General features: G+C 41.2%; 3 protein-coding genes and 1 long non-coding RNA gene across 5 annotated transcripts in view; 3 read left to right on the top strand and 1 right to left on the bottom strand.

Annotated features, from left to right (window-relative positions):
* Nucleotides 1-16,253, bottom strand: part of LOC133560082 (uncharacterized) — a 31,986-nt gene that overhangs the window by 241 nt on the left and 15,492 nt on the right. The window contains exon 3 of the long non-coding RNA XR_009808381.1: nt 1-340. This exon is cut by the window's left edge and continues 241 nt beyond it. This is a non-coding gene — a long non-coding RNA (uncharacterized LOC133560082). The remainder of the gene's footprint in view (nt 341-16,253) is intronic.
* lum (lumican) lies at nt 81-2,694 on the top strand. Of its 2 annotated transcripts, none has more exons than XM_061912172.1 (3): nt 81-238; nt 675-1,553; nt 1,642-2,694. In XM_061912172.1, the coding sequence occupies exons 2-3, from the start codon at nt 680-682 to the stop codon at nt 1,794-1,796; spliced, it is 1,029 nt and encodes a 342-aa protein (XP_061768156.1). In that variant the 5' UTR covers nt 81-238; nt 675-679; the 3' UTR covers nt 1,797-2,694. The 2 variants fall into 2 exon arrangements, with proteins under 2 accessions (XP_061768156.1, XP_061768157.1); XM_061912173.1 differs by having other exon boundaries at nt 200-289.
* Nucleotides 8,015-10,191, top strand: kera (keratocan). Its single transcript, XM_061912170.1, has 3 exons — nt 8,015-8,214; nt 8,630-9,499; nt 9,566-10,191. Exons 2-3 carry the CDS (start codon nt 8,632-8,634, stop codon nt 9,727-9,729), a joined length of 1,032 nt encoding a protein of 343 aa, XP_061768154.1. The 5' UTR covers nt 8,015-8,214; nt 8,630-8,631; the 3' UTR covers nt 9,730-10,191.
* epyc (epiphycan) overlaps nt 11,388-16,253 on the top strand; it is a 33,916-nt gene continuing 29,050 nt past the window's right edge. Inside the window, exons 1-2 of the mRNA XM_061912171.1 lie at nt 11,388-11,660; nt 13,174-13,385. Of these exons, the coding sequence (XP_061768155.1) occupies nt 13,203-13,385 (183 nt within the window). The 5' untranslated portion in view covers nt 11,388-11,660; nt 13,174-13,202. The remainder of the gene's footprint in view (nt 11,661-13,173; nt 13,386-16,253) is intronic.

Raw genomic sequence — 16,253 nt, 5'->3', positions numbered from 1 at the left:
GCACACTTCCATCCATACCATCTTTTCAATTCCCTTCTGCTCAGTCGCCATCCTCCTCTTCTCCTCCTCCTTTTTCTGTTTCTTCATCTCCCCCCAGTCTGCCTCTCTTTCTCCTCCCCCTGTCTGTTTCTTTTTCCCCTCTTCTTGTGTTTCTCTCCTGAGACGTCCTCTTTTTTTGAACACTACGACCAACTGGCCCTCCACCCCACGCAGACAGTACGTCGTGAGAGGAGCACAGGTAAGCCTTGATGAAAGGATGGATGGATAGAGTTGGTTTGTTCTAAAATTGGTATGTCTTTTGCGGGTGTGAGCTTTTAGCACATCTGCATGGGGATTGGTTCTGCAACAAAATGAAGCAATGCATGAAATAAAATTAATAAGAAGGGGCTGTAGTTTTGCAGTCTTACACTTTTCTTAGGATATACAACACTGTAGTCAGCATTGTTAGGATTTGTATCGCTCCAACCTTTTTTGTGTTTAAGCGTTCAAGGATTCTTTGCACATCTGCGTTGCGTTATCGCAACAGGAGATTATAGATGAATGGGTGTTGAGGGTTCGACTTGAACTCTTGACCGAATGTATGATCCTCCGTGGACTGGGTGTGGTGCTACTGCAAGAGCTTTGTCTGGTTCTTGCTCTATCATCTCATTTCCCACTTCTCTGTCCCTCTGCAGAAGCCATGTTTCCTCTTCGTGTACACCTGTTGGCAGTGCTTGTCAGCCTGGCGCTGTGCCAGTATGACGACTACGACTACGTGCCCATGACCATGCTGGGACCCTCCAGTTCCAACTGCAACCGCGAGTGTGAATGTCCCATCAACTTTCCCACCGCCATGTACTGTGACAGCCGCAAGCTCAAGTTTGTCCCAGACGTCCCGTCAGGTATCAAATATCTCTACCTCCAGAACAACCAAATCGACGAGATCAAGGCTGGCGTGTTTGACAACGTTACTGCCGAGCTGCGCTGGCTAGTGCTGGACAACAACCAGATCACCAACGGAAAGATTGCATCAGGTACAATCGACAAACTGACCGCATTGGAGAAACTCTTCTTCAGCCACAACCAGCTCACAGAGCCGGTTGTCCCTCCTTCCAAGGCCCTGGATGAGCTGAAACTAACACACAACAGGTTGAGCAAGTTCCCCTCCGGGCTGCTGAACGACAAAGAGAACCTGACCTCCATCAACGTGCAGCACAACCAGCTCACATCCGAAGCCATTGCCGGGGCGTTTAAAGGGTGCAAGAGGCTGCTGTCCCTCGATGTGAGCTACAACAAGCTAAAGAAACTGCCAGCCGGCGTGCCGGCTTCTCTGGAAATTCTCTACGCTGACAACAACGACATTGACAGCATGGCATCAGGATACCTTAACAAGCTGACGGCTCTGCAGTACCTGAGGGTCTCTCACAACAAGCTGGTGGACTCCGGCATCCCTGCCGGATTATTTAATGTGACGTCTCTGTTGGAGCTGGACCTGTCCTTCAATAAGCTGCAATCCATCCCTGAGATCAACGAGCAGCTGGAGCAACTTTACCTGCAGGCCAATGAGATCAACAGTGAGTGGGAATCCCTCTAGGTTTATTTGGTTGTTTATGTTTAGCTTTTCACAGCTCACTTTAATGTCTTCTTCAATTGTTTCCTCAGAGTTTGAGCTGTCAAGCTTCTGCAAGTACGTCAGCCCTACCAACTATTCCCATCTGAAGCACCTGCGCCTGGATGCCAACAACCTCACGCACCACAGCATGCCTTCTGAAACTTCCAACTGCCTTCGCGTGGCCTCTGAAATCATTTTCGAATAAGGACATTGCCCTTCTTTAACTGTCTTTCTCCTCTGTTTATGGACTCACTTGTTGAAAAAGGTCTCTCAACAACCAAAAAGTAGAAGTATCAAATTCAATACAATGCCAATATCCTAATGATACAGTGTGTAAAGAGAGAGCATGATATGTTGTTCTCTTTTACGTTAATGTTTTTGCCAAATATATGTATAAACTCAAAGATATACCAAAAATACTGTACTGTACAATAACAAAACATTTGGAGGAGCTGTACAGCTCAGCTTGCTAACCAGCTTACAACAAATTACAACAGATCTCATCAAGTTGCACGAGCTGGTTAGCAACTTGGCCTACAAGGGCATAAACGTGTTGGAATTTTGATTGATGAAAACACACACTTCAAACATTCCAACTTGACATGCTAGTGTGTCAAACAGAGACAAGGAGTAAACAACAAAGTTAGCACCTCCACCGTCTCGGTCGTAGTTTTAATTTGTCGTCTGTCTTGTATGTTCCGTGTCTAGCATATATAGTGTAATGTTTAAATAAGCCAATTGCTGTGCAAAGGGCCAGCAAGTGTATAATTCATGAATACATTGTAAAATAACTTTTCACTATATTGACTTATTTCTTGAAATTGCTTCTCATAGAAAGTTAGCTTACTCGTCAAGCTAAACGGTCACGTACGTGTTTGTTTTTGTATACTTTCCATTACTTGCATGAATTCAATGGTATTATTCTTTAATAATAAACTACAGCTTTTGCATTTCAGGCGCTTCCATTGTTGTTTAACACGTTTTAACACAAAAGGTCAACTTGTTATGGAAACATCACATTGTTTGGATCATTTCTGGCCTTTGAATCTCATGAACTTACTGTGAGGAATCCCAACTCAGTTGAATAAACATTGTTTCCTATACATTTGTATGGCGCCTTTTGATATAATGTGTGTGTGACACATGAAAAAACTGTGAGAAACACCAAAATTAATTATGTCTGACTTAAATGAATAGAAAAATTGAGAAAAAGTCAAATGGCTAGCATAATTCATAGCTAACTTAAAACTTGGTCATTGTTAGATTGCTAAAACTGATGTATTAACACCCACCTCGACACAAAATACTCCATAGATAATATAAAAAACACTTTTTGATTGGGTACATTGAAGATGACGTTATTTGTTTAAAACAAAAGAAGAACAGTCCGGTGTGTGCTTGCTAACATGGCTAGCCGCTAACTTTAGCATGCAAAACCCTAGTTTCATAAGTCTTTGGTGTTAGTAATGTGGTTTAGAGTGTTGTTAAACTCACTTTAATTGGGTGTTTTCAATTTTATACTCACACTTTAAAAGCTAAATGGCTAACAGTCTGCATGATAGCGTACTCGACACCATTTGTGGCGAACTGCAAAATCGTTGCTGTTTTTCTTGGCTTGTCATACAACACCATTCATGCAGTTTCACATTGCAGTATACAATACATTTGGGACCATTTTGTCTTCAATCCGAGAATTGTCTTCTAAATTTGCAGTTTTGACTCGAGGCCTTTTTTTTCGAATTGTGGTTGAAGGACAATGTAGAGAGCGCTAAGTGGTAACATTTTTTGCCGTGGTTTTGGCTTCATTTTCCAGCAAGAGCAACATGACACCAATTATACAATGAGAGAAAGCTGGGGTGGACACAAGGAATGGAAAGGAGCTTATTGGGTGACAATATCAAAAATATTTTCTTACACGTTTTCACAATTATTTCCATATGCGGCAGTGGCACCATGCATAAAGTTTACATATGTCTGTCTATAGGCTACAGACAATTCTAAGCATTTTTAATCGTTTTATCAAAATTTCTACTTGTGCCAGATCTAACCTCAATATGTTCTGATATGTACCACATGAGCAGCAACCGAAAACTATATGTGTAAGTATATGCGGCAACCATAGCTTTTATTTAAATAGCTTAAAGAGTAAAATTGTTTCAAGGTAGTTGTTTGTTATAAAAGACAAAACATTTTAATTTAATGTCACCCAATACGAGGGTCATTTAGAATGTGTTTTAGTAGTGCTCTCAAAATAAGATTTTTTTAAATCAGATTAATCACACTTGAATTTTGATTTATCGTGATTAATCGCAGTTGCAACAAAAGCGTTGATTCACTTAACAGGGAAACTTTTGTTGATAACAACATTGTTGACATCCACTCTTTGTTGTCAAAGCACTGGTAGTATTTTTGCTGAAAACTGCCTTAAAGCATATTTTGCTTTTAAATGGGGTTTTTTAGCAACCAGCGTTGCCTTTCAGGTAACCATTCTTGGTAAAGATAAAGAAGCAATTGCGCTCAAAATAAACATAGTAATTAGTCTGCGTTTATACATTATCAATGGAATATGTTTTTGTGATTAATCGCATGCGTTAACCTTGACAGCCCTAATTATTAGTCTACTTCCATGTGTCTTCTTTTACTGATTACCTACGTTTGTCATGACCTGTAGCAGAGGTCATGCCTTGTTTTGTTTTTTTGGGCGTTTTCCTATGTTTGGTTTTTAGTTTCTGTCCAGCGCTCTTATTTTTTAGTTTACATTTCTTGTTTCTTGCCTCTGCAGCACCTTTACTTTGTGAGTGCACCTTTTATAATTTTTAATTAATTCTACATAGGTTTGTTTTTTGGCTTTATTTGAACATACATACATACATGGATACATATATATACATACAAACAAAAATACATACATGCATACACACATACATATATACAGTACATATATATATATATATATATACTGTATATATACATATATATATATATGTATATACATATATATATATATATACATATATATATATATATGTATATATACAGTATATATGTATGTATATGTATGTATATATATATATGTATGTATATATATATACACACCGTATTTCCTTGAATAGCCGCCGGGCATGTAAAACGCGCCTGACTTAAATTACTGCCAGGTCAAACTCGCTCCCCAAATCTATAAACGCATGCTTACTTTTACCGCCGGGTCAAATTCGTGACGTCACGAGTGACGCTTCCCCTGTCATCATTTTCAAACTGGCGGAGGAGGTTATTTTTGCTTTTACTATGTGTAAACCAGGGGTCTTGGTCCACAGCCATACAGATCACACTGATGGTTGTGATATAAAAAAAAACGTTAACACTCTTATGCGCCACACACTGTGAACCCACATTAAACAAGAATAACAAACACATTTCTGGAGAACATCGGCTCTGTAACACATTATAAACGCAACAAAACACTTACCCAGAATGCAATGCATCCATCACTCTTACCGGCTATATTATACACCCCGCTAGCACCCCCAAGGCCCCCCCCCCCCGTGCGTCGGTTGAGGTGGGCGGGGTTGGGGGCAAGTGTATAATATAGCCAAGATTCATGGATGCATGGCATTGTGGGTAAGTGTTTTGTTGCGCTTATAATGTGTTACAGAGCCAATGTTCTCTAGAAATGTGTTTGTTGTGGGTTCACAGTGTGTGGCGCATATTAGTAAGAGTGTTAAAGTTGATTATATCACGACCATCAGTGTAAAAGGTATGGCTGTTGACCAAGTATGCATTGCAATCAGCGAAATGCATGCATCCGGCCGGCACGCAGATAGAATGGTGTAAAAGTGGGCGCGATGACATGTGGTAGAGCAGTGGTCTCCAACCACCGGGCCGCAGAATAATTTTTTAATTTTTTTTTTTAACCACTCTCAATATTTTACGGCATGCCATTGGTAAGCGCAGGGGTGAAAGGAGGTTTTAAAATTCGCGCCTGCTTACTTTTACCGCATGCCTTGTATAAGCGCAGGCCCCGGTGGCTATTGAAGGAAATACTATATATATATATATATATATATATATACATACAAACACACACACACACACACACACACACACACACGTGTTTATTGTTTATTGAATGGATCCCCATTAGCTGACGCCAAGGCGACTGCTAGTCTTCCTGGGGTCCATATAAGAGTATACAAAATTTAAAAACAAAGAATACATGCATTATCAAACATTATACAATGGAAAAATACAACATAAGATAAAAAGCTAGTTAAAACCAATACTAAAAATTCACGTCATGTGGGCAGCTGCAATAGGTGTATCTTCAAAGCTGTCTTGAATGACAATTTACTTTGTGAGAGCTTAATGTGTGTTGGCAATAAATTCCAGATTGATATACATCTATACATGACTGTATGTTTGAGGAGGTTGGACCTGGGAGAAGGGAGTGCCAAATAGCCATTGCAGGCATTCCTGGTGTCATAAGTATGTGTGTTAGTTGAATTTAAAAACTGTTTGTAAAAGTAATCTGGTGATTGATCTAAAATGATAGTTCTAAAGAACATAAAGAGACTACACTGCATCTTTTCTTCAACAGACAACCACGACAGGTGTGAATGCATAAATGAAATATTAATGCGCAATTAACAGTCTAGCCGCTCTGTTTTGAACACGTTTCAGTTTTTTCAGGTCAAGGACTGTATAACTTGACCCATTGTTGAGGATGTGAAGAAGGTAGTGCACTTTCTGACCATGGTTCAGCTATTGCTACTGGCTTTGTTGGTTAATTGCTAATATCATGGTACTGCGTTTCATGTCCTATCGTCGCCCTCACAAGCTCTTTAGTTTTGCTGTCTTAGTTTCGTGTCGTGTGCACTCTATAGGTGTATTTGCCTGCTTTTGGACATTACATATACTGTACTTTTACTTGCATGCCGTTTGCTGTATTGTGCATTTTGGGATTTACGGCTACTGCAATTATGTGACCCAAACGCGACGATTTTGAGACAATGCATTCCCTAATAGAGCATCAAAAGATGATAATAAAGTATAATTCCACCTAGTTTTGAAAAATTCAATAATTTTTGGGGTTTTCAACAAAAAAACATCAGTAAGATGCACACTTGGTAAGTATGTTCTGTTTAGGTCTGAGGGGTGAAAAGCACTTTAATGCACTTTGACCCTAAAGCAAGTCCAAATGAGGAGAGAAAAAAATAGCTGTTTCCGCACAATCGTCCACCCTACTGCACGGCACATGGTGAACTTCAAATAGCAGCCGAAAAGTGCAGACCATTGGAAGAAAACCCATCGACGGATCGCAGGAAATGATGGGTTTTTTTTGCAACATGTAAATAGTGCAAGGGTAGCAGTTTTGCCATTATGTACAGTATTTGTACAATTTATTTTACCCACTGTACGTCAATAATTTCCAAAACCCCACAATGTACAATAGTTTGACATTGATCAACACTTGGCTATAAGCAAACACAAACAGGATATATCTTACCTACAGCCAGGTTGGGGCAATGTTCTGCTTATTTAGATTTTAACCAATACTAATACCAAATTTGTACTTGAAAATGATGTTGGTGCTTTAACTGTACCTAAAAAATGGAAAACATGCTAACTTTTGTAAATAATCTTTTAATTCCTATGGAGTCTTGTGACATTAATTTTAAATAGACTAATTACTTCAATTATATGAATTAAATGATAAATAAGTAATGCATCCGAAAATAGGAAATGCAATCCACAACAAATTGTCATAATTATAGCAGACATACAGAAAAGATTACAATCCGATAATTTGAAGCTTCTGGTATGATAATTAATAATTCCCCATCTGTCAACCCTGCTGGGTTGACAGATGGGCACAGGGTCCTGACAGAGGGACCTGACGACTTAACTCTTGTAAATCTTGTTAAAAGCGTCCTAAGACAGTTCTAGGTCTTGTGTCATTGTGTGTCCTATTTGCAATCGTTTTTATTTGACGCACCTCTCCCAGATTACACTCACAAGATGGCAAACGTGCAAAGAAGCTCTTAAAGGACTTATCGCTGCTGTCCTTACACAAATTAGCTGGGATTATCGTGTTGCATTGCATTGCTGGAGAGTAGTGCTGATGCCTCCCAATGTTGTAGATGACACAATTGGCCAAATGAGACTGCATTAAAATCCCCTTGGACAAAGCTAACAGGATCATTAAGATACATTTTAGGAAAATGCAATGTAAAAACAACTAGTTTAGATTTGTTACAAATGACAGGACTCTCTAAGATAGCTGCATCAAAGGTGCTGAGGCTCATTCATTGATGGCATTAGCGCAAGGAGTGGCAGTGACCTTCGAGGGATTTGCTGGTTCATAAGAGATCAAGTGCAAAGAGGGGAAGGAAGTAAGACTTGTAGACAAGTAGACGGAAGCAGACTACAAGCGGGTATAAAGTTGCCTTAGCCTCGTTCTAAGTGGGACACTAGTCTCGCAAAGGGCTTAGCGCGTGATTCCACACCTTGGGACATCTGATTAGCTTGGAAAAAAAAAAAAAAACGACAGTACAAATAGAAGGAGGTGAGCGGTTTGGTCCATGACAACTTGCATGAGGGAGGAAACTTCTTGTGACAAAACTAAGGTAGGAAAACTTACAGATGAGATTTCACCCCTTTAAAAAAAACAGGTGTTTTGTTTTTGGAGACTGTCTGTCCACACCTCAGAGGAAAGGTCTAATTCGTTCCATAGCGCATTGAAAAACAAAAGCCAGATGTCTTCTGCTCAAAAGCAATATATGGACAACGAGGATAGCAAAACTGACCTCATCATTTTCCTAGCTTCTGTTGTGTTGGTCTACATTTATTTCCAATTATTCCTAGCAAATGTTTGTCTTTGCTAGTAGAAACCGAGTGGAAATGGAAACCACAGTCTAGTTCCTAAGAAATCACAATTTAGTTTAGGGCGGCTATGATTGACCCAGAAAAAGTCTGAAATTTGTGTCATGCGCCTTACCAGGCGTATTGATTGTTCACATGATGTATTCCTTTCTATCATAGGAATGTTCACCAACATGGTACCGCTCCTCTGCATTGTGTTCCTACTGGTCCTTTCAGTCCTCAGCCAGGACATGCCCTACGACCAATTAATAGCCCAAATCCAAGCTTGTCCCCAAGAGTGCCGCTGCCCTCCTAACTTCCCACAGGCGGTCTACTGCGACAACAAAGGCCTGAAGAGCATCCCCCAAATCCCTCCCTTCACTTGGTACCTCTACCTCCAGAATAATCAAATTCAGGTCATCTCTGCTAACGCCCTTCGCAATGCCACTCAGCTGCGTTGGGTCAACTTGAGTCGCAACAAGATTGCAAGCGAGGGAGTGGAAAAGGGTACCCTTGATGCAATGTCCCGCCTGGAGCACCTCTACATGGACGACAACCTTTTGTCCTGGGTGCCATTTCCTCTGCCAGCCAGTCTGGAGCATCTAAGTCTTTCCCGCAACCGGATCTCTAAAATCCCTGACGGAGTCTTCTTGGGTCTGGATAAGCTGACTCTATTAGACCTCCAGGGGAATAAGCTGATGGATGATGCCGTGACTGAGGTGAGCCTCAAGGGTCTTAGCAACCTGGTCCAGATCAACCTTGCCAAGAACCAGCTCAGCAACATGCCTTTGGGCCTGCCACCCACCACCACGCAGCTCTTCCTGGATGGCAACAACATTGACAAGATCCCTGCTGATTACTTTAAAGGTTTGCCCAAGGTGGCGTTCCTCCGGCTCAACCACAACAAGCTTGGCAGCAGCGGCGTTTCTCAGAATGCCTTCAACATTTCCAGCATTTTGGACCTGCAGTTGTCCCACAACCTGCTGACGGAGGTTCCACTGATCCCTTCGGGCCTTGAACAACTTTACCTGGACCACAACAACATCAAGAGTAAGTCCCCTAAAATGCTCTCCATTTAAGAATTTAAAGGAGGAGTCTAATTGTTCTTCATTTCAGGCGTTAGTGGCGCAAACGTCTGCCCCATTGGCATTGACACCATGGACGCCGATGAAAGCGCTCCACGGCTCCGCTATCTACGACTGGACGGCAACAACATTGAACCGCCCATTCCCAGGGACATCATTCTGTGCTTTCGTCTCCTGAGGTCCATTGTCATCTAGAACTTTTGTAGACAAATCACATTTTCTACTGCTAATTCCAATTCAATGGACCAATAGTTGTGCCTTATGTGCAGTAGTAGCTCATCAGAGGGAGTACTCCCTCCACATTCCAGCAAGTAATTTATCTTCTCTGCTCAAGGGACACTGCTATATACATCAGAGTAGTGACCAGTATGGTTTTACTATGCACTGAACACACAGCCTTTATGGTCTTCATTCCACTTGGGAATGCCCTACAGGTGCTCAATCAGGTTTAAGTCCAAGGAAGGCACCTGATCATCTTGGAGCTGTGTTTGGGCTCTTTATCATGTTGGGAAACTGCCATGCAATGCAGTTTCTGCTTAAGAATGTCTCAGTACGTTTCTTTTCTATGAACCACAGGCCGTCCACAGCACTCATGCAGCCCCAAATCATGCTGCTTCCTCTACCACCATGCAATTATATTCTTACTCATTTGTGTTGCCAGATATTAATGGCTGTGTATAGACAATAATGGCTGTGTGTAGACTTCCAAGGTACTGTATGTTTCCCTTCTATGAACCGCGGCTCTCCAATGCCGACAGCAATTGTGCAGCCCCTAAACCATTCTGCTGGAAGACTGCCATCCGATGCAGTTTCTGCTTCAGAATGTCTCAGGACATGTTTCCCTTCTATAAACCGTAGCTGGCCAGTGTCCACAGCACTCATGCAGCCCCAAATCATTGCTGTATATTTAGACGATAACAGGTGTGTGTTGACTTTGAAGGTACATTTTTCGCAATGAACTGGATCAACTCCAGTGGAACAGAAATCGTGCAACCCCAGGTATTGTCGCTACCACCGGCACAATGCTTGACAATTGACATTAGGAAATTATCTTGTTACTCACTTGTGTTACCAGATGTTTAGACAATAATAGCTTTGTATTGTCTCATTTTCAGTGGATATTAACCTTATACAAGCTGTACACGGACTATTGTAAAGTACACTGTACATTGACAAGGTATGCTGTTTTGTTGTACTCACTTTTGTGAGATACTGTAAATTGAAAATGTAGGTAATAAAACAATATGGCTTGTTTTCTATTGTTTAAAAAACGAGTCCAGTACTTTTTCTACAGTATGTGCAACTATCTGCTATTAGTGATTTATTTAATATACCGGTATATCAACTTTCCAGGTAATGTCTATGGCCAAAATGTCAATATACTGTCTACAATATTAAGAAGAGTACTGAAAATAAAGATATGAAGACCCTCCAAGCTAGAACATTGCCCAAAAGTTAAAGTACCAATGATTGTGTCACAAGGTCAAAAGTTTCTCTTTGATCATGATTGGCCGACACCTGTGCTCAGATCGGCTGCTTTGAAGCAAGGGCCTTCCTTCCAAACGGGGGACTTCCTCTCAGCTCCATGCTAACAGGGGCTCCGACAGAGGTCCTATTGTGTGCACGGGCCCCCGCATCACACTCACACACACATGTATATGCACATGAAATGCCAACTTCAGGAAGTAAAATATTTTAAGTCTGATTCAAAAACAGTCCTAGAAAAATAAAGGATAGTTTTATAAGATGCTGGGGGAGCGCTCTTGTTCTTTGTGTCTGATGTCTGAGCGATGTGCTGGGGACCGGTTGGGTGAATGCCCCCCACCCACACCACCCCTTCCTTTCCCGTTTGCAAGAGTGACCAAAAGCAACCTGCTCTGGTCCAATCAGCCTCAGTGCCTACCTTCACACGTAAGCGGCACTCAGGTCCGTCTGTCTGGTCAGACCTACACATGCACCCGTCGCGGACACACTCTCGGACACGCACGCCCGCTGTAGGCCACCTCCAGCCCCCGCCCTTGTCTTGAGGCCACCTCTGCGCGACCCCATCGCCATTGGCCAAGACGCCAAGCCCTCAGCATCTCCATCGCAGCTGAAGGGAGCATTGGGGAAGGTCGGATACACAGGTAAGCTGCTTTTTAGAGGGGCGTGGGGCAGGTGACTCCTGGGTTTGGGGTGCTACAGGTGAAGGAGTCACTTGTCTTGATGGTCCGGGTGGTGCATCCAGGACTTATCCTGGATTTCATTTCTTTGCAAATTGGGATTTATAATATCTCAAAAAATTGCTACATTCTCTATTAAGTTCTTTGAGGGAAGTTTTTTTGGGAGATACAGTGTGACGATTGGGATGCACTGGATGGTGTACTTCTGACCTATAAGACGGATGTTTTGGATAGATCCATCCTGGCTGTACTTTCTTTGCATTCTTCCGTCGCGTCCTGTAGTCAAAGCAACTCCCAACATGATGTGGCTCTCTCTTAAAATGGCTATGGTCTCAATGAGGTTCGATCATAGCAAGTTTTGAATGTAGACAGCTCAGACTCATCTCTCTTAAGGGGGAATGGCGGATGTCAGGAATGTCCCACATGGATCCGAGGATAACATGGACGCTGTCATGGTGGCTATAAAAGATCACCTTCTTAACTATAGCAAACATTATCAAGCATGGACAAATATGATGATAGATGCAAAGACGAATTGTGTCTCTCTAAATTTGAGAGGTCTTAATATCCCCAAGACAGTGTGCATCTATGAGAAGAAGCACTCTTCCGTGTGTGTGTGTGTGTGTGTGTGTGTGTGTGTGTGCGTGCGTGTGTGTGTGTATGTGTGTGTGCGCGTGTTTGCGTGTGTGTTTTGTGTGTATGTGTGAGGTTATGTGTGCACTGAATGAAGCGTTTCCTTGCAGCCCCAAGCTGACTGCCATCCTGTCCACAAACCTCGGTGGAATTTGGAGTTTGAGTGCTGAGACAGGCAGTGACCAGGCCCTCCTCATAAAGGCCCTCTGTCAGGGCCAAGGGGTCGAGGAGCGAGCCTTAAACCAAAAAAAAAAACCCCACCTCCCTCCCTTTCCTTTTGCAGAAGTTCTCCGTCTAACCCTGAGGGCCAACATCTTGTCTCTCTCTCCTCCCTGTCTCACCCTTTTCTTCTTCTTCCCCCTCGTCCCTCGCGCTCCGTTTCTCTGCCCCGGCCTGGAGGACTCTTTGCTCGTTTTTTGGACGCAAGCTGAGACTTGGCTGCACCTGTCAAAAACGCTGAGGAATCCGCACGCTGGGTGGCGTCTTCTGTGATTAAGAGCCTATGCAAAACATGCTAAGCACGCTAGCGCCCGTACTTTTAAACATTTAACTGAAGACCCATGAAATTCATTTTAGATAAACGAACCTAAAGCAAATACTACACACAACACATTTTCAAAAGCCTTAATGTATTTCCCACTAACAGAGCTGCAACAGTTGTGCTGCAAGAGGACAATAGGCAGAAGCTCCCCGATTATATGGTCGCCACCTGACCTTTGACACAGTAGAGGTGGTTGAGCCAAGATGGCCGCCATCATAGTTACAATGCATTATTTTGTATATGAAATGCATGTAAATGTTGTGCCTGCATTTATACTTACAATAAATCTCTGTTTTCCGTCAGGGGATTGCCTTTGTCTTTGTGTGTGAACAATGAAGACGTTAGTGCGACTCGTGCTCGGACTCGTCGTCCTCAAAGCTGTGCTGGCCGGACCTCGGTTTTCCCGACAAGCGGACTTGGACACGTACGACGGCGGCAACTACGACGTGGACGATTTGAATTCGGAAAACCAGGAGTATGACTATGAAGACGGGCCGACCATCGACGACCCAGAGGTGAACGCTGTTGGTTACAGTGTCCACTTTACTGTTAACTCAGTTTGACGGCAAAAAGAACTCTTTCACATAATTTTAAGTACTGTATAGTTAAACGGCATACACATAGCAACTTCCTGTTTAGTGCAAAGTAGGCTTCAAAATAAAAGCATGGTAGTATCAACCGGAATTTGACTACATGGACCACAGTACTTTTGCAATAGGTCTTTAAAAACAGCAGCACGCTCTTGTCATATAGGAGGTACTTTTTATTTAAGACCACATTGCTTTATCTACTTATTTATGACTATAGAGCCATAATAATATACACCAGGTGCTGGAAAAAAAAATCTAATCACATTGAAATTGCGATTCTTATTCATTACTATTCAGTATCAATTCAAAACTTTTAAGATTTAATTTTTTTAATTAATTTTTAGGGTCATCTCCACATATACAGTATATGTCTTAGGTCAGCAGCCAAGAGGTGCTTTTATCATTCATAAGTCATTTTGAAAGGGTTTGTTATAACTGACGTACAAAGCAGTGACGTGCGGTGAGGTTCATGGCTGGTGAGGCACTGACTTCATCACAGTCAGATTTATAAACATATGAACCCTATAGAGTATCTTATTCACCATTTGATTGGCAGCAGTTAACGGGTTATGTTTAAAAGCTCATACCAGCATTCTTCCCTGCTTGGCACTCAGCATCAAGTGTTGAAATTGGGGGTTAAATCACCAAAAATGATTCCCGGCCGCTGCTGCTCACTGCTCCCCTCACCTCCCAGGGGGTGAACAAGGGGATGGGTCAAATGCAGAGGACAAATTTCACCACACCTAGTGTGTGTGTGACAATCATTGGTACTTTAACTTAATGTAGCAGGTACTTTAGCTAGTATAAAAGGGGTCGGGAACCTTTTTGGCTGAGAGAGCCATGAAATCCAAATATTTTAAAATGTATTTCCGTGAGAGCCATATAAATTTTTCTAACACTGAATACAACTAAATGCGTGCATTTTTAAGACCAACATTTTGAGAGTATAATAAGTCTCTAATTGTTTTTAACAACATTGTTATTCTACAGTTAACCAATAATAAATATGATACTTCTTACCATTAATGCGACATCTTGGACAAGTGCGATAGAAAACGGATGGTTGGATTAAAATGCATGAGAATGTTTTGTAATTTGAACGTTATTTTAAACACTGTGATTACCAGTGGAATTATTAATTACTTATCGTGTTAAGCAATGTCAGCTAAGTTTTATCTGAGAGCCAGATGCAGTCATCAAAAGAGCCACATCAGGCTCTAGAGCCATAGGTTCCCTACCCCTGTAGTATAGTATAAATAAATTACACTTATTATTATCATTATAAGCGGTAATACTGCTAACATTAACAATATTAAATATTCACATGTATGTACAAAATAACAAACACGACAGTACACAGTGTTGTCACTATGACAGGTGTAACCGCGCTCCAGCGTTAGTGTTCATTCATTGTCTTTACTGTAGCATAAAAAATGCAGATGGCCTTAAAACGCCACAATACTCAGTCACCATATTTAAGTATCCAAAATAAAGAGTCGACATAAATATAAATTCAATCGGATCAGAAACATTGGAGGAAACGGGATTAAAACCTGATGCTAACCGCCCATAGAAAATACATGGGTACGGCTAGTAGCTACTATTAGCAAACAAATTCACTTACCAACTCGGCTTAAAATCTCAACATCGACACACTCTTTCGTTGCAACTCGGCCCTGATGGTCGGCACCTATACGTTTACAATTAGTTGTAAAATGTTAGACGGCTGTTTTTACGATATGCAGGCAAACGACAACTTTAAAACATACCGGCCGAGTAGTGCAAGAATTATCGCTGGGATCACTAGCGCCCTCTACCACCAGGAGGCCGGAGAACAGGTGGCTCACACAGTGGGTCTTCGCAGCCGTTTTATGATTGCCCAGCACAAGAAATACGTTACACACATACAGTTGTTGGCAAAATACACTGTACATTATATACCTCAGCTAACTAAACTATGGAAATGTATGATATAATTCATATAGCAATACGGTCTCACTGCACAGCAGACAGCAGTTAGCCGAGTCATTGCGCAATCCATGGTGACGGGGAGGCTCAGCTGGCTGTGACTCACCGCAAGTAATTCTCAGTATTTGAACGGCAAATGTGAAAATTAAGCGATTTTGGAAAAAAAATAATTTTAAACTGGTGAAGTTAAATGGAAAATAACTTTAAAGTATAATCACTGGATACATATAACAATATAATTATTTTTTTTCTTTTTACATTTTTTTCTTTCCATGATGACAGGTGAGGCCCCGCCATTGTCCCCCCATGATGGGAACAGAATTGTATTGTTATTTGTTGTGAGAGTCACATGTCTACTATATACAGTTTAATGTATACTGTACACACTATGCTAGCCTATATTATTAAAAAGATCAATAGGCCATTCAAACAAATCGGTGCCATTGACTTGTTGTAGCTCTCTCAGAGCAAACTTAAATTAATTTTTTTTTTTAATTGAAAATATAAGTATGCACTTATTGAATTACTATGAATGTATTGGCTCATTTCAGGCAACTTTATTTTATTTTTTTCTATTTAAGTAACAGGAGTTAGCTGTAGCTTGGAATAAGCAAATATATATACATGTATATATACATTCATACATATGCACATACATACAAATACCCATACATGTACATACATATATATACATACATATACACACATATATATGTATGTCTTGATTGGATAATCCAATCAAGACATACATATATATATACATATATACACATACATATACATATATACACATACCTGTACATATATACATATATACACATACAT

Source organism: Nerophis ophidion, linkage group LG10 (genome assembly GCF_033978795.1).
Source record: "Nerophis ophidion isolate RoL-2023_Sa linkage group LG10, RoL_Noph_v1.0, whole genome shotgun sequence".
Taxonomy (NCBI): domain Eukaryota; kingdom Metazoa; phylum Chordata; class Actinopteri; order Syngnathiformes; family Syngnathidae; genus Nerophis; species Nerophis ophidion.
Note: the sequence above shows the minus strand (reverse complement) of the source record. Positions and strands in the feature narration are given on the sequence as shown.

Bases quoted from the DNA above. Each gene is read 5' to 3' on its own strand.
- lum (XM_061912172.1), top strand. From the start codon at position 680: ATGTTTCCTCTTCGTGTACACCTGTTGGCAGTGCTTGTCAGCCTGGCG. The intron at 1,554-1,641 runs GTGAGTGGGAAT...TTGTTTCCTCAG, and splicing joins GCAGGCCAATGAGATCAACA to AGTTTGAGCTGTCAAGCTTC.
- kera (XM_061912170.1), top strand. From the start codon at position 8,632: ATGTTCACCAACATGGTACCGCTCCTCTGCATTGTGTTCCTACTGGTC. The intron at 9,500-9,565 runs GTAAGTCCCCTA...TCTTCATTTCAG, and splicing joins GGACCACAACAACATCAAGA to GCGTTAGTGGCGCAAACGTC.